The sequence below is a fragment of the Gastrolobium bilobum genome, unplaced genomic scaffold (assembly GCF_033153095.1).
Source record: "Gastrolobium bilobum isolate Gb01-03AN ecotype WA unplaced genomic scaffold, APGP_CSIRO_Gbil_v1 utg12365, whole genome shotgun sequence".
Classification (NCBI taxonomy): domain Eukaryota; kingdom Viridiplantae; phylum Streptophyta; class Magnoliopsida; order Fabales; family Fabaceae; genus Gastrolobium; species Gastrolobium bilobum.
The window spans coordinates 216,129-227,629 of NW_026896861.1; the positions used below are offsets into that span (position 1 = coordinate 216,129).

Sequence of the window (11,501 nt, forward strand, 5' to 3'; positions counted from 1 at the left end):
GGTTCCTTAATTCCAACATTAATAAGAGCCCGCGTCACTATTACGCAAGGACAACGATGGTGACGTGTGGATAGAGTGAGCCGTAATACATAATAATTTTAATTTTTAAGCAAAGTCTTCCCCTAAAAAAAAAACAAGTCTATAGAAACGGAACAATCGTGTATTTTGAATGTTATTTAATTCAAGTTACGATTCTTGCATCCATTTACCTTGCCAATTCATGCTGCCTTTCCTATACCAAATTCAAATGTCCAGCTGTGAATCAAAATTCAAAAACAATTAGCTTTTCTTTTACTTTAATTACGCAGAGAATATATTCTTAGATGACCATCCAATAAAACTAAGACACGATCACCCTTCTCATCGTCTTAAAAATAAGAAAGATACATGACTGTTCTAGGTTTTGGGATCTCTCTCTTTTTTCTCCACAACCAATCTTTGTGTAAAAAGTAAGTAAACCCTAGAAGCGTCATGACCACACCACACTCTCCTTCACATTCACATTCACATTCACATTCACATTAATATCAATATATTGTTACACAACCGACCCTGCCCCTATATAAACAACTCTATCTCACCCTTTGTAAATCCTCCTCATTCTTATTTTTTTGTCAACGTTAATTGTTATGTAGGTATTCTCTAGTTTCAATTTATCATGAGCAATATCCCAAGATCTCTCACCGACTCTTCCCTAACTCTCTTCAACCTTGCCATATCAGCCTCTGATCCCTGGCCTTTCTCTCTTGTTTTCTTATAACCCTTAACTAAAATTCTTGTTTCAACTATATACACAAGGTTTGGACCTTGTTTTTCATTTTTTCTTCTTCTCTTTGGCTCTTTTAGTTTTCTGAATATGGGGATTGCTAGTAATCATCATAATCAGAAGCACCATAACATGAGCTTTCATCTACACATTCCTCACCTTCACTTTCATCACCACCATGAGAAGAAAGATCTGAAGGACATCCCAAAAGGGTGTTTGGCAATCTTGGTGGGACAAGGTGAAGAGCAACAGAGGTTTGTGATCCCTGTGATGTACATGAACCATCCACTGTTCATGCAGTTGTTGAAAGAAGCTGAAGAAGAATACGGGTTCGATCAGAAAGGCCCCATTACCATTCCCTGCCACGTGGAAGAGTTCCACACCGTCCAAGGCATGATTGATAGGGAGAAATCTCACCATCACCACCATCATCATCATCATGCTTGGTGCTTTAAAGTTTGAATATTCATGAATTACTCAAGCAAATTAAAGTTATATATATATATGTGTACATGTCATATATGTTTTATTTTTATTTTCTATTTTTTCAATTTTCCTCAACAACCAGAATGTGGTGTTGATATGATGATAATAATGACGAAAAAGTTGGATCCTAATTTGTATTATTTTTGGGGTATAATTGTTTGATCGGTGAGATATGAAATGAGAATCATATTGTGATCTGATCCATGTTGTATTATTTGTTATCTTTTTATTTTCTTTCTCTCTCTTTGTTATTTCAATCTTTTGTTTAGTGTGTACGAATTAAAGTAGATTCGTTTTCATAATTAAAAAGAAAAAAGATTGTAGATATGAGATAGCTGTTAATTTGTTGGAAGTTGCAAGTGAGAAAGACACGGTTGGAATTTAGAATAAAGATAAGCGTGGACTTTTTTGTTTTCCTTCTTTAATTGTTTTTTTGCCCTTAAGTTTGGATTACACAAGAGAAAGATTAACTTAGAAATGAAGCATTTCTTAGTGGTGGGGATTTATATGGTTATATATGATTAGGAAATTCATAGCGAGTTTGGTGGAATTAATGGTTGTGGACCAAGGAAAGACTTGGCGTGTATAAGTCGATCATTAGTTCATCACGTTTGTCCTTTATATATGCTCCCAGAAAGTTGAAGCTAAGCATGGAATAAAAAACTTTAAGGACTCGTTCATAATTTCCTCAAGGAACTCTTATTAAGCAATTTATTAATGAATCTATTAACAAGTTCAGATTATATGGTTTCATGAAGCAAAGTTTTGCACATGTTATAAACTGTCAAACAAAATCAAGCACAGATTGAGGTCAACAAAACAAACACAGCGGCGATCACATTTTCCTCTGAATATGCGCGATCTTGACTTTGCGATCTATTTTCTTTATCCATTTTTAATGTTAAAATAATGTGCTAAAATTAAAAAATACTCGCGTTTTATGGTTGTGGGCGGTCACCTATTGCTTTCAAAAATCATCACATTTGATTTGTTAAAAAGTAAGCGCGAGCATATTATAAAAATAGTTATATTATGTTCCATTTTAAAAATAATATAACTACCACCAGACAAAAAAAATCTCAAACTATAACATAAATCTTAGAAAATTTATCATTTACTAAATCAGGTTACAAAATCTGGTTAAATACAAAATATATATATATATATATATAATAAATGTTACATTATTCGATCCATAAATATTACAAATGTTTTAGTCCTGCTAGCAACATAAAAAAATGTTACGTAATTCAATAATTTATGGTGGACTAGTATTTTATTTGTAGTGTCATGACATTTTCTTTCACTTAATTTGCTGTTTTCTAGGAAAACATCTTCGCTTTGTGTCGTTCACACTTACGAATAAAATTCTTATATACGCTCATTATATGTTTAAAAAACTCAACAGAAATTTGGGGCACTCCACCATTTATGATTGGCACTAGATAAACCTACCCAAATTACTTAGGTCTGTCTTATCTCGTGAACATTTATGCAATTTTGTTGGCCAATTCCGATCTAGTTTTGATCCTTTACTGCAGTTAGCAGCTTTTTACTTCATCTAACGGTCAATCACTCCTCCCCCGTCAACTTGGCATATTTTGACGAATATTTCATTTTAAACTCTTCTTATAAATGATGACGTAACGTACTTAGTCATCAGGACCCAGACCCTTTCGAAATCGGAATATGGACAAAGTTAAATTGGGTAAGTGTTTGTCTAACTTCCAATTATTTTATTAATTTTTTAGATAAATAACTTCCAATTATTTAATGTGCATCTCTATCTTCACGGAGTTCCTAACTTGCATTTTGCTTTCTATATTCTCTTTGTTTCCTAGCTTATGTTTTATTCGAGTGAGAATAATGGGAAAACATGGAAATGCAAATGTGATTCAATGCTACTTTTAAGGAAAAAATAAAATGTTAAGTGATCCCGTAACCATTTACGAACACGACTCGTCCTTTGACCAATTACTAAGAAGAAAAAACGTGCATCGTGTTAAACGAGGATTTAGACCAAATACCCAGAATTCATTAAGCCATGGAATAACTTGACCATGTTCACCGTTGCATTTCTGGACCTTAATCTTCTTTTGTAACAAAACAAAGTGCGACATTGTTACCATAAGATGAAGTTGACGCAAACAGAAGCGTCTTTAATCTTCACACGAAATCTTACAAAAAAAGCAAGTGGCATCTTGTGCTCACAAGCAAGATAAGAGAACTTTACTTTGCACCGCAAATCACATGAGTAACAAAACAATATGTTAGTTCTGATTTTCCACGATCCAATCCCCAAAACCCCAAAAAAAATTGCTTAGACCCATCTGTACCATTTTCTTTTGAATTCAAATTAAAAAAGAACAAAAAAAAAAAGACACGAACTAATTTCCACAAATACTATAACAATAATAATAATAAAATATCCCTTTTGTCATACTAGCTGTCGTTGCCTTGTATTAGAACTGCGCATTGTGACACCATGCAAAAACTTTGTATATCCGACCAAGCTGAGTTTTCCATCAGATTTTCTGATCCAATCTCCCATTAAAGAATAAGCTGAAGGACCCAAACTCATCTCCTGAAAACATTATCCAAAAGTTAGTGGGTTATTTAATGACCTTTTAAGACAAAGTTAACATTAGTAGGTGTGCCCTTGAAAGAATGTGCAAACCTGTGCCAACTCCTCAACTGTAATGATTCGGTTTCCTGTCTCCTCAAAATACTCGAAAGCTGTGGTAGAAATTTTGTCCCATTCTTGATGAACTTCCAGCTGGTATACACTGATTGCGGCAGCGCAAAACTCTTCGAAGTCCATCTTTTTATAGGAGAGTGGCTCCAACTTATTTCAAGAAATATGCATTTCAGATTTTCAGTATAGTAAACGCATTCAAAGAAAACAATGCACTTTCATAAAGAAAATAACTAAAATTATATAACAATTTAGGCACTGATAAACAGTGTAAGCTTTTGCACATATAAAAAATAATGAGGGAAATCTGGTGTTATAAAGCTCCCGCTATGTGCAGGGTCTAGAGGGGAAGGGTCACACCCATTGTGTAGGTCTATAGGACCTTACATTTATTTGTAGGAGGCTGACTATATGATTCAATCTTGTGACCTCCGAATTACATGGCGACAATCAACCGTTGTACCAAGGCTGCCCTTCATTTTTACTATAAAGTATAAACAAATAATTATTCCTTCCTGACACCTATTTTCATTAAATGCTGGTGTCAAGGAAATGTGCAGGACTTACGAGTTACAGCATTTAAGTCACCTCACACTTAGTGTCACTGTTTACTATATGATTACCAATCAAGACATGGTACATGATAGTTTGGGAGCAAAAGGGCTACTAAAATATCAGAATGGAGAGAGAGGTTGAAGAAAAATAAATGCTTCTAAACTCAAATCAAAGATGACTCACCAAATTTAAAATGTCAAGAACCCTTGATTCCTTCATGGCCTCAGTTGCATTTTTCATGAGAGCCTGAATTTCTTCAAATATCAGTTTAGAGATTGTGGAAAAAACAGCAAATAAAATCAAGTACAAAGTTTAAATTATAAAAGACTAACCTAATACAGATTAATTTAATGAAGGCAGCAGATGAGTATAACATATTTACACTATATAAATTTAATAGTTAACAGATAATAATATAGTATGTTCATTTAAGAACGCATCTTAAAGTCACAGAGGGAATAAAATTGCAAAAACCGTGCACTTACTACTCTAAAATTCTCAAGCCAAATGTATCCATCTTTAGGTTCCAAGAGGCTAAACTGTGCTCTAAGGTAGACAAGCTCATCTTCTGTCAATGCTTTCGAGAGAGCCTGCATTAATGAAAAGAAAAGCAAAACAGAAAACATTACTCTTGTTCTGTTGTTCCCTGCCCCCATCACAGGGGGAAAGGAGGGGAGGATATAAGATGCATTTTTTTTAATGGCAAAGTAGCAGATGACTACCTTTAATGCCTCACGTTTCAAAGGTGAGGCACGCACATATGACTTGACTAACTTGTAAATCAAAATATCTAAAGGAATCGCAATTTTTTCGTTTCTCAACCATGGATGAGCTGCAAATATGGAGGTAACTCTTCATTAGAAAGGATCATAAAAAAGATTTAGGAGTGCAAGTGTGTGAGAGAGAATTTCTATTACAAGCAATCAATTGTTAAGTTAAACAGGATCTGAGTAAAACATTCAAGTGAAATATACCTAGAGCTTGAGCAGCAGTCATCCTTTTCCTGTGATCCTTGTTCAAAAGTCTCTTAACAAAGTCTTTAGCTTCCGGTGATATTGATGGCCAAGGTGAATCATCAAAGTTAGGATTTGCTCTTAACACAGACCGGAAGATTCCTGATTCAGTGCGTGCCCAAAATGGTCTACTTCCGCATAACAATATGTAGGATATGACTCCAATACTCCATAAGTCTCCTTCAACACTGTAAGATCTATGGAGTACTTCAGGTGCAACGTAGTAGGCACTGCCAACAATATCATTGAGGCGTTGATCTGCATGTTTATTAGAAGTCAGTGCTAGCAGTGCAAAAATCAAAAAGAGGATGGGGAATGATCGTAGGACAGAATAAATGATAAATATTTATTTTTGAACAATGGAGGCAATCCTAAACCACGAATTAATGCAAGTCCTGAGATTCATTTAAACCAGTAAATTAGTGAAAAGCATTTGACAAGCAAACCTATATAATTATAGCAGAGCTTGGAACAAGGAAATTTCTAAGTGAGGGTAAAAAAGAAACAAGGTATTGTTAATATATCTCCATGATTTTGACCAAAGTAGAGAATAACATCACTTGATTAGTAATATGGATATCAGCAAACTTTTCCAATAAATATTCCCCTAGTGTATTTGCCAGACTACAATCGATACAGTCTGGAAGAATATAAAAGGGAAGGGGCAAAATATTTGATTTTAAATGGAGAATTAAGGACGTCCAGGGTAAGGGTGAAAATGAGAAGGTAGAAAATGGGAACGTAAGTGTAAAGAACCAATTCAACCCAAAAGCTTAAGCTGTTGGGTCCCTCACACGAAAGCCCACTGGGCTTGAAGGGTGAACAATGCACAGGCCCACCTACCTGTGCGAAGAAAAAAATTTCACTAAAAAGAAAGTGGGAGGCAGTGAGGATCGAACCCGGGACACGAGGCTCTGATACCACGTAAAGAACCAATTCAACCCAAAAGCTTAAGCTGTTGGGTGAAGCTATATTAATGGTTTTATATATCTCAACAGTAAGAAACGTAGGAGTGAAAATTGACAAGGCACTTTGAGGCAATATAAGTTTAGACACATCCCTCATTTTCATTTCTCTGTTTTTAACCACCCCTTTTCACTAGCTATATAAGTTTATGCATTCAAACTTGAGGATTATTTACTAGCTGCCTTTCTTCTATAACAATCAATAATTTGATCATCCAAACATTTAACAAGAAATTGCTTTCTTACAAATTCAATGATCATAATATTAAATTTTCATTCTCAAAAAATAAGAGATATAATTGCATGTGGAGCTCCATTTAGTTAGAAATTTATAGATAGAAGTTCACCCTAGGCATCTGAATAAAATTATAAAAATCAGAAGTCATATAGCCATATACACATATACATGGTTACCCCATGAGCAACAATTGTTTTAGATTTTGAAGTGTCACGAAGATTGTGGGGATTATCACTGTTTAACAAAATTAAAAAAATGTTTGGCTTCTCTTTTAATTGTTCTAAACTCACCCAGCAGGTAAGAATAGTTGATTATTTTGGAAGGAGTATAAGTTAGCTTTTACAAGAAACAATTCCAAAAAGAAGTAAACCAAAAGGGTATGGTTACTCAAATAACCCTCATATCTATATGTTTTTCAAAACTAAAATAATATAGTGGCTTTGCTGGTAATTTGGTTATGTAAAAGTAATTTTATTTACTTTTCCAAACATCAGTTCTTCTAAACCAAGTTTTAAAATATCATTCCCAAACACAAATTAACTATTTAACACCGATTCCACTGAAATCTAATCCAAATAAACACTTGGTAGTAAACGGGTGTTATATCAAATAAGCCAGTAATATTTGAGGCAATGGTAAACTATAGTAGTCAAGCATCAAAATTGCAGAAGTTATGAGAAAAGCTAGCTTTGTAAAGAACATGGTCATAAATTTGGAAAATGAATACAACCAAAGGCTTTAGAGGAATAAGTGACATATAATAAATAAGATCTTCCTTTTCAAGAAAAGTACTACATGTATCTCTAAATATATGATCTCGATTTAGTTTCCAGAAAAACCTTACTTAGGGAGAAAACTAAATTTCGTACAAGATGTCTACAGGAAACAAAAGCATTTAAAATTCTGCTTAAAAAAGGCATTTAAAAATGTTACTCTCAAGGAACTATAAATTGCATCAAGATATCATATCAAATTATCAATATTAAAATTAAGATATGTATGAGATATTTCAAGCAGATGAAAAATATTTTTAAAAAATCTTAAGCATGTTGAGTTCTTAATTTCAACTGCTACAATTAAATTTTAGATGTCTATAACCAAATTGATGATTGATGAATTGTGATATTATAAAATATCACTATTCACCAATTTTGCTGCATCCGTATCAAAAAATCTGAAAGTGTCAACCATGTTGCAGAAAACCACATGATGTTTGATTCCTTGGTTATTTTCCCGCAGTTTGAACGTGAATTCAGCCAAGCCAGTGCACTATATACCAGAACTAAAACTACGATACTAAATACGAGAAAGTTAGAAACTTTATTATACTGCTTGGTACTGACTATAATAGGTTTATTCAATCATATTACCTGGTCTAACAAAATCAGATAGACCAAAATCAATAACTTTCATCACAGCATCCTCATCTTTTGAGACAAAAAGAAAATTCTGCAAAGCAGGCAAAGCATTCAGCGTGACAAGTTATAGATTAGAGACTAGAGAGGTAATTATACCAAAAAAAAAATTTGCTTATTCATTGAAAGGCATGACCAAATTATTCTAAGTTGTTCAATCTTCAGAATGCCATACCTCTGGTTTTAGATCGCGATGAACAACTCCTTGAAGATGACAAAAGGCAACTACATCTAGAATTTGTACAAGAATAGCTTTCGCGTCATCCTCTGGGTATCTTCCACCTCTTTAACAAATAATTAATATAAAAAAATTCCTATTATAATCACGTTATTCAATACCAAACTTCTGTAAGAAAATTATGGAGGTACACAAAAGTTAAAAGATAGTACAAATGAAAAATAGCCTTTCAATTCTACCTATCTAGAATCCTGTCAAGTAGTTCTCCACCCTCGCACAACCTGACAAGAACAAGAATATCTCATTACTCTAGAATAAATGTCTATTTCAACAATTAATGTATATGCCTGTACTACCCAGCTATAAATTCTGCCCATAGTATGAATATTCTTGGAAACATGAACGTATGATGAATTCATTTATACCCAATAACTTTAAAAGAGATATGCATACAAATCAACCAGTAAATAAAAATACGATACAATCCTAGCAGGACTGAAAGTAATTTTCTGAAATAATTGTTTCTACACATACTCCATCACTATGTAGACATTATTGACATCCTCAAATGCATCATAAAACTTGACCAAATTCTTGTGTCCAGATAAGGCCTTCAACATTTTCACCTCCCTCCGTACATCTTCAATTGCTATTGCTGAAGTCATCTGCCGTATAAAAATCAGTTAATTACAATAACCAGTATCAAGCAAACATTATAAGGTGAGATTTACAACAACTTGAAAATCAAAGTTCAATTCATGTTGATGTACGTCAAAACAAACTATGGAAGCTACAACCACAACAATACAATACGTAATCCCCACACCAAAATTAACTTTTTCTCTCATGCTCCAATTTGAAAAGGTGCAGAAGTATAGAGTCAGCTTTTGCCAACTACTCTTCCCAGAAACATCAGCCATCAGAGGTCAAGTAAAATGAAAGTTTTACATTAACTGATGCCCATAGGGCTTGCAATAAAGAGACAGTTCTTAAAACATTCATCATTAGTCCATAAGAAATTTGCTGTTTGTTCCCTTTCTCCACAATATAAATTTTCTTCTTCATCTTTTTTTTAAGGGTATGTACAATCCTTCAATTTAGCTCATAATGGAGAATGCAAAACAATAAACACCCAGGTTCGCCATATGCATTCTTCAATCAACAATAAAGCACAAACAATCTCACTAATGATCTAACTGAGGAGCATAAAACAGCTTTTATCAAACAAACAAGTAACTTGAATGGTCTTGTGCAAACTTCCCACTCTCTACCATTGTGCTTTGGCAACAAGGGGATATAACCACTGAGCTTCACAACTCAAACAAAGGAGCCTCTACCGTTTGGATCACAACTAATTGGCCGTTGATAGAACTAATGTATACATCTTCTGATGAACCAGTCTTGACATATAGAAAAACTTCAGCAAAAGCCACATTTTCCAATAAGTTGCCCTTGCAACAGATGTTGAAACTTCACCTTTTGCTTACTTGTCCCAAAACTTATGGGAATTTCTGCCACCTACTCTCAAGAGCTTTCTGTAATGCTCCCAAGAAAACAACCAGAGATAAAGCACCAGTTGCAGCCAAAATCATTCATCATCGTTGCTTTTTCCCAGAATTTCCCCTTAAAAGAAGTGTTATCCGACATAATTAATCCTGATATGATTTGCATTCCATTTTTTTGGAACTTACGCATATTCTTCCTCAAGAACAGGTCTCCATGGCATTTTCCTTTCTGGTACTAACATTAACTTTGAAAAATGACAATAACAATGGTCAGTTACTGTAGACCGCAAAGCAACCCACCAATAAAACCATTTGGAACTTCAGTCCAAAACTACTACCTCACCAGGTTCTATAATGACATTGGTATTCATATACAGAACATATGAACCAAAGTTGAAACAAAAGCGAAATCGGTACCATAGTTTTCCCAAGAAGCTGACATGACTACTAAATTGAATTTAGAAATTCAAAAAATAAGTAATCACTAATCATATGTTACAATTACCACTACAAATTATCAATGTAACATGAAATTCCAGTGCCGAAACAATCATGAAAGTCAGGAATTGATCCTGAATTGACCAAGAGTCAACGTATATCATCTCCAACACCAAAATAAAAACATATCAAATAATGTTCACAATTGACAGTTTATATTTCAACAGAAGCTCTATTTTTTAGGGGATCATCAAATGCAAAATTTATATAAACAATTATGAACCCTCTGACCTTAGCTTTGGATATGATTTTCACAGCAACTGATTGTCCCTTGAGCTCTCCTTTTTTTCCTTTGGCCCAACAAGTGTGACCAAAATGTCCACGACCCACTTCCTTCCCAATCTCGAACTTTGCCCCAAAATTCTTGCCATATCCAAAGCTCTTATCCAGTGACCTCTCTCCCTCACCACCTTCCCCTTGCTCCTCCGGTATCGGCCCGTCTTTCGGTTTCGCCTTCCCCTGCCGCCGCAGCAACGCCGACATGATTGGCTTCGCCGGGGACGGTGGCGGAAGAGGCCACCGGAACTTCCTGCCCGGAGTCTTAGCCGGCGACGGAGCCACGCCGGCCGGGAGAGGGCTGTTGAAGGGGCTGGTGGAGAAGGAGGTCGCCGGAGTGTGCCTGCCGGGGGTCGCATCGCTGGCGCCGGAGACTGAGTGGCCGGAAGGCGGCGGAGACGCCGCATGATGAGGCGGTTTCAGGCCGCCGTGATCAGCGGAGACTGTTTCGTTGTTGACGGCAACGTTTTTGCTGCAGCAATGGCCCATGTCCGCCTAGGTAGGCTGCAAAGACGGTGATCGGAGAAAGTCAAAGGCTCCGACAAGAGAAAGAAAACGTCGCCGGAGAAATTGAGAAGACACTGTAGAGATATAGACAGAGAGGTGAAGAAGTAAAAGCAGAAACAGAAGAACAGAAGAAGAAGAAAGAAAGAGTTAAATTTGGAAGGTCAGAGAGGAAAAGAGAGATTTAATTTAAGCTTAATACGACACAGTCCAACTGTATTCATTTATGTGTGAAAGTAAATTGCGTCCTACGTTGGTTGGATCTTTCATGCACCTTCGTTGTTGTCTTTTTTTTTTTTTCTTAATTTGAAAATATGTTTTTTTTATCACATGTTTTTTTGTAAATGATAATAAAAATGCTGTGTTATCTACTTTTGCTTATTTGTTAATATTTTTATGAGATCTAT

The 11,501-nt window shown here is 35.1% G+C and overlaps 2 protein-coding genes across 2 annotated transcripts; one reads left to right on the forward strand and one right to left on the reverse strand.

Annotated features, from left to right (window-relative positions):
- Window positions 1–552: 552 nt before the first annotated feature.
- Window positions 553–1,422, forward strand: LOC133302438 (auxin-responsive protein SAUR32-like). The gene is made up of 2 exons (XM_061502208.1): window positions 553–735; window positions 871–1,422. Exons 1-2 carry the CDS (start codon window positions 659–661, stop codon window positions 1,226–1,228), a joined length of 435 nt encoding a protein of 144 aa, XP_061358192.1. The 5' UTR covers window positions 553–658; the 3' UTR covers window positions 1,229–1,422.
- A 2,008-nt stretch (window positions 1,423–3,430) lies between these two features.
- Window positions 3,431–11,257, reverse strand: LOC133302444 (CDPK-related kinase 4-like). Its single transcript, XM_061502217.1, has 11 exons — window positions 10,546–11,257; window positions 8,846–8,976; window positions 8,551–8,592; window positions 8,309–8,417; window positions 8,089–8,167; window positions 5,477–5,773; window positions 5,225–5,334; window positions 4,988–5,092; window positions 4,686–4,748; window positions 3,930–4,097; window positions 3,431–3,836 (listed from the first exon to the last, which is right to left on the reverse strand). The coding sequence occupies exons 1-11, from the start codon at window positions 11,077–11,079 to the stop codon at window positions 3,690–3,692; spliced, it is 1,785 nt and encodes a 594-aa protein (XP_061358201.1). The 5' UTR covers window positions 11,080–11,257; the 3' UTR covers window positions 3,431–3,689.
- Between the last annotated feature and the right edge of the window lie 244 nt (window positions 11,258–11,501).